The sequence below is a fragment of the Paroedura picta genome, chromosome 2 (genome assembly GCF_049243985.1).
Source record: "Paroedura picta isolate Pp20150507F chromosome 2, Ppicta_v3.0, whole genome shotgun sequence".
NCBI lineage: Eukaryota > Metazoa > Chordata > Lepidosauria > Squamata > Gekkonidae > Paroedura > Paroedura picta.
Window position 1 is genome coordinate 162,763,454 of NC_135370.1, and position 15,718 is coordinate 162,779,171.

Genomic DNA, 15,718 nt, shown 5'->3' on the forward strand with positions numbered 1-15,718 from the left:
GTTGGTGGAGAACTGGGGAGACAGCTCACTTTGGTACCTTTGGATACTCAGGAGTTCATCAGATCTATTTGGAGGAAGAGCTAAAGTTTGAACGAGTGCCTGCTGCTGTGCCCTAACAATTTGAAACATTCATAGTATTTGTGTCTGACATTTCGGCCCAAACAGGACCATCAGCAAACAAGTGTAAATAAAAATGTAGTATAAAACCATGATGAAATATCCTCAAGAAAGCTGATTAAAACATCAGGCTGAAAAGAGTGATCACTGAGGGTCATGACAAAGCAAACCACTATTCATCTGTTGGCAGAAGGCAGCTATGTGAGGCACTTAGGTGGTAGAGCTGGGCTGCAAGCTTTGAAAAAACTACCTGCTCATTTCATCTTATCAAACTGCTATTAAAGGAATTGGCCAGGCCATTTTTTTTTTATTCCGTGCTCCCTCACATGCAACCAGCTGGGTGATTTTAGGCTCTCCACAGCACTGAAGAAGCTGTTCTGACCAAGCAGTAATATTAGGGCTCTCTCAGCCTCACCTCCCTCACAGGATGTCTGTTGTGGAGGGCGGAAAGGGAAGGCAAATGTAAGCCGCCTTTAGGTAGCGAAAAGCGGCATATAAAAACCAACTCTTCTTCTAAATTCTCTTGTTCTATTTTTTTGCTTGCATTGACATCATTGTATATGTAATCTGTTTCATCAACAGAATTCTAATTTTGGGGAAACTAAATAACCTGGTAAAGGAATGGATACGGGAGATCAGTGAACTGAAGGTATGAATGTCTTTAAGTAGATATGAAAGTGGTTCCTTGAATTGAACTCATTTATTACATCTTTATATTTAAATTTAAACTATGTACTAAAACTAGTAAATTTGCTGGAACTGGTGGACAAAAAATGTTTCTAACCTTACATAATTGTATCTCATGAGTATGTTCAGAGTTTGTAATTAAAACTGTCATATTTCTATGAAGTAGGCAGTGGCTCTGTATTATTAACTAATTTGGGCCATACCAACCTTGAGTCCACTGCTGTTTAGATAAATTAATGGAATGGTTTTGAGATGGTAGAATTATAGTTGCATCACTTTTAATTGCTAAATTGCAGATCTCTGCTTTAGCAACAGCTTTGCATGATGTAACAATAGCTGAAAAAATTCATCCTTACTATTATCAGTATCCCATGATTGAAGAAAACTCTGATGTGAAAGCTAGCATTATCAGTTCGATGTGTTTCACTGTCTCATTGGTTCTGGATTGCTCGTAAAATTTAAATCTTCTTGTTTTCTCCTTTAGAATCTTCCACAGTCTGTAATAGAAAACGTTGGAGGGAAAATTTTTACATTTGGATCTTATAGATTAGGTGTGCACACAAAAGGTAATGTGCTTGCTCTATGTGTTTGCGTGAGAGAATATATTTTAATATATCTTTAAACTATATTTGTATTAGACATTGAGTGGAGGCTGCATCATCCTTATCATAGCAGAACTGCTTTCTATAGCTAGCCAAATCTTCCATTACATTTATGTAACAGCAAATAAAGTTGTAAACAGAAATGCAATCTGCAGATAACATAGTGCAGTAGGTTTATGCCTTGTACACTGTTAAAGTGTCACTAAAAGTAGTTTTCATCACCATTGGCTCACTTTTGCAGTCAACTCATGGCCAAGCCAATGTTTGCATCTTATGAGCCATGCGTAAAAGATGCTCCAGGGTCTTTCTGCTTGCCTTTTCCCACAGCAGCCTCTGGAGACCTCTAAGGCATGTTTTCAAATACAGTTGAATGACTGCTATATCGGGGCTCAATTCTGTTAGCACACAAGTAACACATCTGTTCTTTCAGAGACCCAGTATGTATGTCTAATTCATGAAGTACAGCAACTTTTGAGTCCAGTGGCACCTTTAAGATTGACAAAATTTAATTTTGGATATGACTTCTGTTTGCATGCACACTTCTTCATGTATATGAAATGCAGCGACATGTGACTGTGTAGCACTGTGACCTCATTGGTGTACTAAGAATCTCAGGTTCATTTTGCAGCTTCTGTCTTTATACTGCATGCTGAGGACTCTTAATCTACATTCATGTTTTCAGTAAAATGTCTTTGTTTAGGACCAAGTTGTTAATTCTGTCTAGTTAGTACTCCTTCAGTTTTATCATAAAACTATATATATACAATAAAAGAATACCATTCATTGAGTAATCGTCAGCATTAATAGTAAAAAAGCCAAAGTTCCATTTTAATATAACTTGAAATAACTTACTTTATCAAACCAACAGAACTTCATTTTTTTCATATTAATGTAATTGTTGTATGTAACTATTCTTTATCCAGTTACTTGCTTTAGAAGTAGTGTAAAAGTCAAAATTTCATGTCATTCATTAAAAAAAGTAACAAGGAGGAAAAAATAAAAAATATACCCTGGTTGCACCAATTTTTATATGGGCTAATTCTTGATAATCTTGGTAGCTGCATTAAAGTTGCTAATGATATATTTATGGACTTTGATTTGATGTGCAAGTTATGCTAAGCACAGGTAAGTGATCTAGTATTGTGAAGTTGACTAGCTTCAGGAGTATATTAAAAACCTGTCATTGCTCAATTACAAATTTTTGCTGGTATGTATATGGCAGTTAATAAGCATTTCTGCGTGTATGTTTCAGGTGCGGATATTGATGCCTTGTGTGTCGCGCCAAGACACGTTGATAGAAGTGACTTTTTCACCTCATTTTATGAAAAACTCAAATTGCAGGAAGAAGTGAAAGACTTGAGGGTAGGTGTTTTTGTTTGTTTTTAAGGAGGCTTTTTAGGCCTGGTAAAAAGCATATGAAGAATATAAGTCCCTCAATGATGTAAACACCAAGAGCTGTCTTGGTTGCAGCCTTTTAAAGTATAGGTAATAGTTCTGAAAATGTTGAAAAGTTGTCATAGTATGAGATTCTGAACTGATATCTAGTTCCTTTTGGCATATCGATATAAATGGTATAAATCAGAACTAGAAGATGAGAAAGCCATCCCGCCCTGTAAAGAGATGAGAATTGCAAATGTGCCTTGTATAAGTCCCCTTCATATCAAACATTTATTTTGTAGGCTGTTGAAGAAGCATTTGTTCCCGTTATCAAACTGTGCTTTGATGGAATAGAGGTGAGTGTTGTATGTTTGCTTTTGCCCCACTGCAGGTTATAAGTAAAGGAATGTCTGTTCCATAGAAGAGAAGAGCTGTTTTTTTGTATCCTGCTTTTTGCTACCCAAAGGAGTCTCAAAGCAGCCTATGATCACCTACTCTTCCTCTCCCCATAACTGAAGTAGGGTGGGGCTGAGAGCTCTGAGGGAATTCTGACTGGCCCAAGGTCCCCAATCTAGCTGCATGTTGAGTAGTGGGGAATTAAAACCTGGTTTTCCATATTGGAGGCCACCATTCTTAAGAACCGTGACTACATCAAGCTGGCTCTCAATAGAATGCTGAAGATAGTTCACACGTGAGAGCAGTTCCCATAGGAGTATATGGGGACATGCTGATAAATTTTCATTTGGATAGAGTCCTCTCCAGTTTAGAGCGGGCCATAGCCGTTGCAATTTGTGCTGTTATGGCGTTGGAAAAAAGTCACTGCGGATGCAAATTACAATAGCTTATATATGCAGTTCAATCAGTCATTTGGGAGTGCAAAGTGCTTGCGTTGCAAATGTAAGCTGGCCTGCAGAAACACTCTCAAGGAGTTCAGAGTTAATTATGTTTAATATTCCAGATGAACTGCTAGATGCTTTAAAAAGATAATCTACATTGTCAAGTGGTGTATTAATGCTGCAAAGCTGTGCTTCTCCAAATCTATAAGGGGAATTTCTTCTGTGTGTAGCGTTTGCAGAAGAAGCACTTATTTGTATGCATAGCAGGGTAGAAAAGCTTGCTTTGTGGTGCCTGTGAAACTGCAACATGTGTGCTTACTGACTATTTGCTTTTCTTATAGTCCCTCAACACTTCAGAATAGCATTTTGGAGAGATCAGTGAGCTGTAAATGGAAGGGGGGAAATTCAAATGAGCTATTGAATGAGCCAGCTTAGGGAGCAAAACATGGCATCTCAAGATGGAGCCTGCCGAAAATGATCTATGACATAGCTGCTATACACACTTGCAAAGTCCTCTAGCATCACAGATATACCATCCATATGACATCGGGACACCACAGATCAATGTAACTATTAGATTAATCGGTAGTGGACTGCGCTCAAATAGATGGTATTCCATTGGTGGCAATGGACCTGCAAGCGTATGTAGAAACAGCAAAAAAAAATTACAAATCAACTGGAGTTTTCCTGCTAATGAACAGTTACCACTAATGGAATGAATCTTATTTCTGCTTTCTAAAGGGCTGCTCCTGGGAGGCATGTGGGTCTGAAGCACGATTCTGAGAGGCATCTATTTAGAACACTTATGCAAAGGATGAAATACATGCTTACCAAAGAAGTTGTACTGAGAATTAAATTATTTGGAGACTCCTGCGTGCATAGCCCTTTGTGACACATGGGATGCTGTCAGTTAAATTTTCTTTACCTCTAAACCTTCCAAGATACGTTAATTACACAGTAGTTCAGACTTGTAGCCTATGTTGTGAAGCTGACCACAAAACTGAAGTTACCAGTCAATTTTGATAGAGGAGTACGCTAACATAGCTGCAGTTCATTGACATCATAGACTGAATGACTGTCATAACTTGATGGAGTGACATAACTTAATTACTTTCTTTTGTGTTTGCTTGTCTAGATTGATATCTTGTTTGCCCGGCTTGCGCTGCAAACTATTCCTGAAGACCTAGACCTTCGAGATGATAGTCTACTTAAAAATTTAGACATTAGATGCATACGAAGTCTTAACGGTATGTAGATTATAATTTGGCTAGGAACCTCTATGAGTTGGAAGGGAGCTTTTGTTTAAAAATCAAGCAGAGAGCTTGGATGATCAGTTCTTTAACTGCATGTTAGCTTTTCAGTATTTGCTGGCTAAAATTTGCAGTTTGGATGAATGGTTATTTCAGAACTATTGTTTTCTTAACAGTTTATGTAGTGCGAGAGAAATCTATTTTTTTAAGGTAAAGGTTGTTTAGCATTAATACCTGAAATAGTAGCCAAGGGTGCATGCTATTTCAAAGGATTGTATCAATGTCATACTGTTGCAAAATATTAAAAACTAGGCTTTGAAGGGGCCGGGGCACCCCCCCACACACACCGGCCGCCTCCCTGGCTTCGGCGCCCCCCGAGCCTGTGCGTACCCCTCCCCCCCAAAATTCCCGACTTCAGCGTGGGGCTTTGAGCAGGCTGCTCTGAGCCCTGTGCTGATGCCTCCCCCGGCTGCCCAGCCCCCCCCCCCCCCCGCCCGAGTCCCCAGCTTTGGGCCGGGCCTGATCCGAGGCCCGTGCCGAAGCCTCCCCTCAGCGTCCGCCAACCTGACGCGTCTCCTGTGGGGTGAGGGCAGACCAGGAGGCGCTGCTCGCCTCCCAACTGCGCAGACATAGGGCTCAATCGGCAGGCACGATTGCCCCCCCCCCACTCAATCGGCAGGCACGATTGCCCCCCCCCCACTTGTCAGACTGGGGCCAAAGGGGCAATCTGGCCCTTAAGCTATCCTGGACTGAGCTCACCCCCACAGCCCTTACTCTTTTATTTATACTGCAGAGCAGTATAACGATTATTTTTGTTAGATACATTGTTTATTTTATAAATGTATATTTGTCCAGACAGTTTGAAGTAACTAGCATCACAACTTTCAGAGAAGAACCAAATTCACTATTGCTATCAATCTAAAGAGCTGTCTCTCCCCAGCCCTGTAATACTTGTCCCCAGCCCTGTAATACTCAGCCTTAATGCTGCAAAATCTTTTATGCCTTCTGTTTCCCTCTGCTACCTTGTTCCTTCCTTGGCCACAAGGAGGTCAGGCGAAGAGGGTGAATTTGCCAAGGCACTGAGGCAACAGTTAAGATGGCCAGGGAGAAAGAACACACACATACACAGTGCCAAGCGTGTTTATTTCCACCATGGCTGCTGCAGCGATGGTGGTTCTACTCTCTCCTCCATGCCTGTGCTTTTCTGGAAATTTTTTTTTAATACAGGAACCAAATACACAGCTCTCAAACTGAACGTAGGCAATTAAATTTCAGTGAGTAACAAAACTCCATAATAGATTCACAGTGAAAGCAAAGCAATGAATGCCCAAGCCCTCTATTGTTTGTATGGTTTTAGCTCTAATTCTTCATTTCGACTCAGAAAGCTTGTCTTGCGTTTCCTCTAGGTTGCAGGGTAACCGATGAAATTCTCCATCTAGTACCAAACATTGACAATTTCAGGTTAACACTGAGAGCTATCAAACTGTGGGCCAAACGTAAGTTCTATGAAACTTTTTTTTTAATGATTCTTTCAAGCGGGGGTGAAAATGACTAAAGTTGTCTCCATTCTCTCCCCCCCCCCCCCTTTCTCTGCAACCACAGGGCACAACATCTATTCCAATATACTAGGCTTCCTTGGTGGAGTTTCCTGGGCTATGCTAGTAGCAAGAACTTGCCAGCTTTATCCAAATGCAATAGCATCAACTCTTGTACATAAATTTTTCTTGGTATTTTCTAAATGGTATGTCTCTTTAAGATTACAGTAAAATAAAAATTCTTATAGACCCTGATTTTTAGTGTTGTTTCTATGGCATTCCGTCAGATGGTGTCAGGTTGAGAGGTGTTCTAAAAAATCCTAGAGAGTAGTAAGACACCGCCAGGGATTAGAAATGTTCAGGTCTTCTTCATAGCCTTCAGTACAGAATTTTCACTTGGGTTGTGAGGCATACAGCAATGTTACCTCTGGCCTGTAATGCCGCTGTGATCTCTTGGTCTCCAGCTCATTCCACTTTAGAGCAACATTAACTGGGCAGAGCGTGTGACTAAAAGCGGGCCTGGGGCCAGAGGGTACAGCATGCTTACCTCCTCTGGGAAGTTTAGTACAATAGAGCAGATGCTCATTTAAAGATACCTGATTGGCAGCCAGGAGTTGCTTACTGTTGGCTGGTCTCATTTTTCAAAAGGAAAGAACTGAGATGCTCAGAAAGGTAGTCATACCACCCTCAGTCTTTTATGATTGGGATTTGAGGGGGGGGGGAAACCTCAATAGTAATGCCATCCAGTTGAAGCTAATGTACTACTCTAATTCTTTTTTTAAAGCAAATAGAATTTGGGAACTCAATCTGCTATATAGAAATGTTAAAACAGTTGATAGCCCTTCACTCTCCTCTGAATTGTCGTTAGAATTATTTTGGAGAGCTTTTCTGAATTTGATTAATCATAACACGTTGAAGAATTTTGGATATTAAAAATACTCCAATTTCAATTGTATTTGATCCCTTATTCCTGTTTTTGGTGGGGCTTCCCCCTTGGGAAAGTTGGGTTTCTACCTTGAGAGCTTGCGCCCTGCCAGAGATTTAGGCTTGAAGCAATGTAACTATTTACAGGCGTTCCATGGGTTTCCATGACGGCTGCATAAATACGATTGCTTAGCTTCTCTAGGGTATTCTAAGACACAAGCCAAATGAGTACAATACTGTGTTAAATGCATTCTGAAGTGGGGCTTGAAATTCTCTTTGAAGAAATTGTAATGGGCGGTACTGGGTAGAAAGAGTTGACTGAAGGTTAGTGTTTTCTTAGTAGTCTTGGGGCAAGTTCAGATATCATAGCAGCTTCCGTGTGGCTGAGGTTCTGCTTAGAGGGGAGGGTGCAACAGCCAAGGCTATTTGCAACATAGGTTTTGCCAGATTTGAAGTTCCTGTGCCAGCATCATCCATTGCTGGTGGCGGCTCTTTCCTGTTCTGGGTTAAAGGATTGTGCCTGCATATTTTGCATGAGGCTAAAAGCTTTTAAAGAAGAAAGAAAAAGGAGGTTTTGCCTGCTTAAGTGCTATGCAAATGATTTGGGTTGGAAGGAACAAACTAAATTTGTTAATGAAGAAGCTGCTTTCTCTTTAGAAAAGAAGCTTCACCTGATGCTGCATCCGGTATAAGAACTGGAGGCTCACGTTCAAACATGTTTACTTGTTATCAATAAGTGCTTTTCTTACTCAGTGCTACACTCTCTCTAAACAGGGAATGGCCAAATCCAGTGCTTTTGAAACAGCCAGAAGAATGCAATCTTAATTTGCCTGTATGGGACCCAAGGGTTAGTGTATTATTTTTTCCCCTATAAGTTCACACTTAAAATAAAGCAAATCGTTTAAGCCCCAGGAAAACCCCCATAATTTTTTTTTTTTTTGCAAACTCGGGTACTAGTTAGCATTGTGGTTACTTGTAGACAAGAATTGTTCTACAAACTAGGGTGCAACTTGAATACCATCTTCAGTTTAATCTCAAAGCTTGCTTAAAATTTCTCGGACATGGAAAGATTACCACTTTGATTTCAGCAATTCAAGGCATTATACTGAGTGATCATTTCTTTGAGATCTTTGTTCAGCAATGCAGCTGGAAAGATGGTTTGAAGTTGAGCCAGGTGGCACATGCCACATGTGCCACATGTGCATCTTGTGAGCAGTATTTTTTTTGCCACAGATGGCAATGAGTGAGTCTCATATTGCATTTTTTCTTTTGTTCTGGATGGTTTTCCTGAGACTTAGTGATCTCCCACCCAGATACTTAACCAGGTGTACATCTTAGCATCACTAATGCTGTGTGATTAGGTGCTCCTAAACAATTCATTGGGTTTGTACTCTATAAGGCATATATTTTGCAAAAGGATACCTGCTGTTTTTCCTCTATATTGCATGTGGCTATCACAGTTGTGTTCTGGGCTTCCTGAAACCCAGCTGAGTAGAAAGACTTGTGACTGCAGACAACTTGGACTAATTGAAGCTTGTTGGCTGGCCAATGCAGACAAATTTGGTGTATAAAGACTGTACCTTTTTTTAAAAAAAAATTGTTAGATAGCATTCCTTAATAAAAGCCCAAAACAAAATGTTACAGTTGTTTTGCCCTTCATGTTGCCTTGTTACCTTCAGCATATAAGCAGTATGTAATAGAAGCCCTTTGTATGCTAGTAGCTTAAGCAAAATCATGTAAGGCAATAGCAGGGTTTCAACCTTAACCAGTGCTGCTTTAATAGTATTGAAATGCATCTGCACCTCTTTCTTTTCCTTCCTTCATTAAACATCCTGTTTTAAATAAAATATGTAAAACACATTTGATCCTGTTGGGTGCTTAGTGTTTTTCTTTTAAAAAATTGGCTTTTCTTGGCAACAGTGCTACAGAAATAAATCACAACACATATTTCAAAGGGGTTCCTAACAGCAGGTTGCCTGGTACTATCTCGGGGTTCGTCCAGTTAGTATAGAGGTATCATTTCAGTTGCTCAAATTATGTTGTAGTCTTTTTTGATAGAGTAATCTCCCTTTCGTTCTATATGAATTCGGCATAGGATGCCTATGTAGGCTTGCTTTGTAGATAGTGCTCAGCTGAGGTGGTTCATTCCATCAATGTGTATGAGGTGCATCCTGCTAATGCAAGAGGCCCTTCTGCCAGTTGGGCATGCCCTGTTGCCCTCTAACTGAGAGAGTGATAGAATACAACCCTGAAGGCTGTAGCAAAACAGCTCTGTTTCACCGAAAAAAGAGGTTTCTTCCGCTGGTGAAATGGAGTCGATGGATGCAGCCCATTGTCTCTAGAAATACATAGGAAGGTATTTCATGATTATAAACTGTTCATAGTCCTAGTAAGTCTTGACACCCTAGAATTTCATGTGCTACGTTAAGGTTTTTCAGTGGACATATCCCAGTTTTTTACCATGAATGTGATTGAAGAAAACTGATTGGCTGTTATTATATATAGGTAAATCCCAGTGATAGGTACCATCTTATGCCTATAATTACACCAGCATACCCCCAGCAGAATTCAACCTACAATGTGTCCGTTTCTACCCGCATGGTCATGGTTGAAGAATTTAAGCAAGGTAAGTAATTCTGAATATGTGTTCCTAAAAGAACGGTGTGCACTAAACTGCAGGTCAATTGGTCATTTGAATCCACTGATTCTACAGGAAACTTTTGAAATAGTCTGAATTGCATGGCTTTCCTGAGATTATGTCCACTTTGGAAAAGCATCTAGAAATTAATTAGAACGTGTTAATCCTCAAGTATTGCTTCTCATCCAACCTGGACTGTCCATGGTTTTCAACAGCTCAGCATTCTTGCTCAAGTAGCGTGTTCTTAATAAGTTTTGCTCACTATTGGAGTCCTGAGAAGATGCTGGTGACACTTAATATCTGAACAAAAAGCATTTCGTATTATTTTTAGAAAATGTTTTTTGTGTGTGTGTGTGTGATGCATTTCGCTTCGTGTCTAAAGATCGAGTGGTGCACTGGTAGCTGTGTATGTGTTTTACCATATAAAGCCTCCAATCCATTCCTTGGAATCTCATCTCTGAGGGTCTTAGATAGCAGGACAGGGAAAATTCCAAGGTTTCTAGGTTTCCCCTTGGCCACTGGTGGGTTATGGAGAGGGAGGGGTGCTAGGATCGCCAGATCAAGATTGGGAAACTCCTTTGAGATTTTGGGATGGGAACTGGAAAGGATGTGGACCGTGGCAGGATGCAGGGCCATGGAGTTTACTCCAGGTCTTACATGTCCTTTAGAGGTATTGATCTCCATAGTCCGGAGATGACCTATAATTCTAGGAGATCCCCCGGTGCCACCTGGAGGCTGGCATCCCCAGAAAATCCATTTAATTTTGTGCAGGGGAAAATGAGTAAAGCTGAAATCCTAACTATGCTTTTGTAGGGATAAGCCCATCAAATATTTTTCATTAGTTCATATTTATATACCGCCCTCCCCAAAGGCTCAGGGCAGTTTACATAGAACTGAAACTATACATGGAACCATACATATAATAACTATAATATTCATATTATTAACTGATAATAACCGGATAACAGTATACCATAAACAATAGTAATTCAAACAGGTCCAGGAGTCTTAGTGGGTTTCTGGGAGGGGGGGGGGCAGGGGCCCTGCAGATGTTGGTTGGCCGGCCTGGCCTCAGCCAAATGCCTGGTGGAAGAGCTCCCTTTTGCAGGCCCTGATTTCCTCTGGGAGCTCGTTCCACCAGGTGGGGGCCAGGACAGAGAAGGTTCTGGCCCTGGTCGAGGCCAGGCAAACATCTTTAGGGCCAGGGACCATTAGTTGGTTGTGGCGGCGAAGCGTAATGCTCTTTTGGGGGCATAGGCAGGGAGGCGGTCCCTCAACTTTGTAGGACTTTCTTCTGCCTAAGTCTGTATAGCGTTAGACTATGTTTCCCTGGTACAGTTTTTAATTGTATCACTAACAAGCTTACGCCCTGAGAAAAGCTGTTCAAAAACAACCTTTTGAAAGGAAGACTTCCTTGGTAGCTGAACCTGACAGTTGTACTCATTGTGATGCTGTTCTGAACAGTTGACAAATGCTGGCTGTGAAATTATTCCTTGTTTTTTTTTTTTTTTTTTTTTTTTTTGACTTGAAAAGAATGTATGAGAAGGCTGAAATGTGTTTTTATAATTCAGGTCTTGCTATCACAGATGAAATTTTGCTGAGTAAGGCAGAGTGGTCCAAACTCTTTGAAGCTCCAAACTTCTTTCAAAAGTACAAGTATGTATTTAATGACATGAAAGATGCTTTTTTAAAAAGTCGATCTTAACACTTTTGCAGCTTATTCAATGCAAACAGACTAACTTGACTAGCACAGTTGCAGTGGACAGCCAATGTGCAGATGTAGAAATAAAATGGAAGAGTATTGATGGGTCTTGTCAGCCACTTCAACTTAGGGGAAATTTTTCTGGCCTTTAATTACCACTTAGGGAAGTTCTTTTTAGCATTTGTTATTAGAGAAAAGACCTACCTGGAAAACCCCTAGGGGTTTTCCAAATACTTTAAACGTTCCTTATAATGCTTCATAGAGTAGTATAATGGAGAAGATTATTTCTTGTATTTTCTGAAAGTGTACTGTTGCAGTATACACTATTTAAAATATCGAGTAACATTTAACAGCCATTTAAAATTCTTCAGAGGCCTGCCCTGCGCTGAGAACTATTGCTGTATTTGGTCATTTTGTATTCCTCTAAATTTGATATTACAGCGCATTAAAAAGATTGATGATCACTGCAATGTGTTTGTGTTTTGTTTCTTCATCCCTTCCATAACAAAGGCTGGAGCCCTAAACAGATTTGGGGAGATTTGATACATTGTGTCAAAATGGCACATCTAATGCATTTTCAGCCCTCTGGTCACTGTTGAAGATGTTTCCCATAACAGCTCGTTTTTGTCCAAATTGGAAGGAATGCTAAAACTTATGAAGTAAAAAGTACCATTAAGTTGTAGTTTAAAAGCTTTGGCATGATTATACTTAAAATATTAAAATACAGTCAGCTGCTGATTTATAGTCCGTCCATCCCCAGGAGTATTGTTGCATATGTATAGTCAAGGTGCCAATTTGCTAATGAAGCAATCTTAAAATGAACATGGAAGAAGCTTAGGTTGAACACTTTCATGAAATGGGGTTGATCCTACCCCTCTCTTTGCATTCCCCTGAACACAGCTTGAAGCCTTTCTCCAACACAAGGGGTTCTTCCAATGAAGCGAGGCTCCTTGGAGGGCAGTTGGCTCAGTTTCCCTGATTTTAGAATCACTGGGCCAATGCAAATTTTGGGGAGTTTGATCCAAAATCTAGTTTCTGTTTACGGAAGTCATTCCTGTTAGTGGAACAGAAGCCTCCTTCCGCTCCTTCCCAGTTCTCCAGCCCACCGAGTTCTCACAAATGGCTCCCCAGTCTCAAGAGCAGCTATTGGCGCTAGATCAGTGAGTTGTGGGGGGGAGGTCACAGGAAAGTTCCATTCTGCTTGCTTCTGTTAACTGAAAACTTGATGTGGCTCTGACCATCTTTTCATCCAGTGCACAAAAAAATATATATCCTACATGCAGTGCATCTAGTTTGTGGAAATTAGCTTGATGAAAATGAGATTGAAAAAGAATGAAATCAAGTATTCTTTATCTTTTTGGGGATTACAAAGATCAAGCGGCCAGATCAGTATAGCTAGTGAGTAGAATTGGGTGGTTAATGAACCGTGGGTGTAAGCTAGAGAAGATTATAGACAATATTGAGATTATTGAGGATATTGAGGAAGTGTTACATGATAAAGCCAATTAAGCTTCAGTACAAATTGTCACAACACAGAGGCTCATTTTTTTGTAGATACTGTTGTATATAATTATTATGCAAAGTGTCCTTTGCTTGGATGGCTGCTGGCGATTGAAGTTGTGACCACAAGTTAGCAAGTTTCTGTTGGCCCAGCAGTGGGGTGTACAACCAGTAGCATGCTTTGAACTGCAGCTGCTTTGCCCTCTGTGTCCCAGAGATACTTAAGAGAGGAGTAATATGTCTAAATGTGGTCACAATTTCTTCAGAAATGCCCCATTTATTAGCCGGTAGGTTATTAGAAACACTTCCATAAAAGTTGGTGAGCTGGAAGGAGAGTGTTCCGATTATTTCTTCGCTTACAAACTAGTGGAAATTCACCTTATGAGGGGACATTTCCAAGAAGTGGCATGTGGTATTAGGCACTCCCTCCTGGAACTGTGTTTCCTTTACAAACGCCACCCCTTGTTAGTACTGAAAGGGAAGCACGGTTAACCAGAACATAGCTCCATTCTAAATTTTGTCTGGAGTGTTGTAAGCATAGGTATGTTAACAGAAAATTACATTTCCCCTTAAAGTCCTTGGATTGAATGGTGGCTTGGTACTTAGTAAAATATGATAAGTATATACAGGCAGGCCTAGCAGTCTTACACAAAGGCCCAATTCCAGCCCTTCTGCCTGGTTGTGTGTGCACTGATTAACTAAATAGGTCCTGTGCCCATAAATGCTGGTCTGCTGGCTTCAGTTAAAGCAGCCAGTTGCATGATGGCACGTCATAAGACCACAGCTGCCATTCAAATGAATTGACTCTCCATCTCTAGGCCTGTATATATGTAAAAGTTCACATGGGGCTTTGAACTGGGACCGCCGCTCAAGATTGCTTACTAGGTTCTGGGGGTCTTGTAAACTTTTTGCAAAATCGTTTGTCCATGCTCCAGAACTATCAAGCCTGTTTTTTCCAGATTAAGTTCTTGAAATGCAGGTTTTGAGGTGGTTTGCCCCGCAATCAGGCATTATTTTTTTGACAATTTCAACAATTGTAATGCTGCAAGTCGTTTTGGGTTTCATCTGGCTAAGTTCAGAAATGTACGTAGACTGATTTTCCATTGAAGCTATGGACATATAGCATATTACTAGTGTACTAATAACATTGATCAGTATACTAATCAGGTTCAATGAAATGTTGAAAATACGCTGGTTATTATCTGAATTTTTAAAATCAAGGTAGTATATAATACTGTCTTTATCTTCAAAGGCATTATATTGTACTTCTAGCAAGTGCACCAACAGAAAAGCAGCGACTGGAATGGTGAGTACCTCCTCCCCCCCCCCCCAAAAAAAAAAGTGCAGATTTTTAAATGTGACATCTTATGGAGTGTAAATAGCCAATACTGTAGAGCCGAACTTGACCAAAATTCATTTGTCTTGTTATTATATAATTTATAATAATTTGTATACCACCCCTCAGGGCAGTGAATATCGGGTTCAAACTTTACGTTCAAGACAAGTTCAGTAATAAAACAATAAAAGCGCTCTAAAAAAATGTCATTGTACAATTGTAGATGGAACATCAGTTGTCAGCACCCATAAAATAATTCTAGCCCAATGGAGTTACAAGGAAAGTGGAGGGGACTTTTTTACCAAAGGATTCTTGTCTCGATTAGAAATAAGTTCTTGCTTGGCATTCAGTTTGTAATTTGCCTTCTACTGCTACTTTTGTATCTCCCCCCCCCCCCCAAATGTGGAAACGACTTGGCTTGATTTTTTTTTTTACTACGTCTGTAGAAATCCCATCTTTTGAGAAGGATTAATACGCTTAAACATTTTGTGCATGTCTTCACCAATATAGTATTGGAACATATAATTCTCAGGTATTTCTACCTCAGGAAGGTATTATTTTCTGCTTGGGTTACTGAATCAACGCATTTCCATTCATTCAGGGTTGGCTTGGTCGAGTCCAAAATCCGTATTCTAGTTGGAAGCTTGGAAAAGAACGAATTCATCACACTGGCTCATGTAAACCCTCAGTCATTCCCAGCACCCAAGGAAAATCCTGACAAGTAAGGCAGATTTTTTCACTCAAATTCGCGAGTTGGAAGAAACACTAACCAGAAAAGAAAGCTGGGGCTAAATGCAGGTTGCTTTTGTCAGAAATAACAATGGATGCTTTTACCAAGACTGCCCCTTCTGTTTCACATAGAGTCATTTACAGAAGAAACGCATTGCCCTATGTAGGGTTCCATAATAGGCCATTGGGGGCAGTAGAAAGATACCCAGTGGTTCAAAGTAAGTGAATCTATGTATGGGGTATTTTTGGATTTGAGAGTGGCAGATCAGTTTAAAATACCACTGCTGTGTTGCAAATGGAGCATGACCAGGGATGTGAGTGCTAGACAATCCCTGCTACAATGATTACCAACACAATAGCATTTATTGATGTGCTCACCACAGAGACACTACATATGCTCACAACACTGAATAAAGCACACAACCCCGCCCCTTTTCAAGGTTTAAGGCAGGGGTAGTCAACCTGTGGTCCTCCAGATGTCCATG

At 40.4% G+C, this 15,718-nt stretch overlaps 1 protein-coding gene across 1 annotated transcript in view; it reads left to right on the plus strand.

The window, feature by feature from the left end:
• Nucleotides 1-15,718, plus strand: part of PAPOLA (poly(A) polymerase alpha) — a 43,196-nt gene that overhangs the window by 10,206 nt on the left and 17,272 nt on the right. The window contains exons 3-14 of the mRNA XM_077323622.1: nt 700-766; nt 1,289-1,370; nt 2,659-2,768; nt 3,086-3,139; nt 4,755-4,866; nt 6,276-6,365; nt 6,472-6,610; nt 8,103-8,175; nt 9,834-9,954; nt 11,538-11,622; nt 14,421-14,474; nt 15,106-15,225. Of these exons, the coding sequence (XP_077179737.1) occupies nt 700-766; nt 1,289-1,370; nt 2,659-2,768; nt 3,086-3,139; nt 4,755-4,866; nt 6,276-6,365; nt 6,472-6,610; nt 8,103-8,175; nt 9,834-9,954; nt 11,538-11,622; nt 14,421-14,474; nt 15,106-15,225 (1,107 nt within the window). The remainder of the gene's footprint in view (nt 1-699; nt 767-1,288; nt 1,371-2,658; nt 2,769-3,085; nt 3,140-4,754; nt 4,867-6,275; nt 6,366-6,471; nt 6,611-8,102; nt 8,176-9,833; nt 9,955-11,537; nt 11,623-14,420; nt 14,475-15,105; nt 15,226-15,718) is intronic.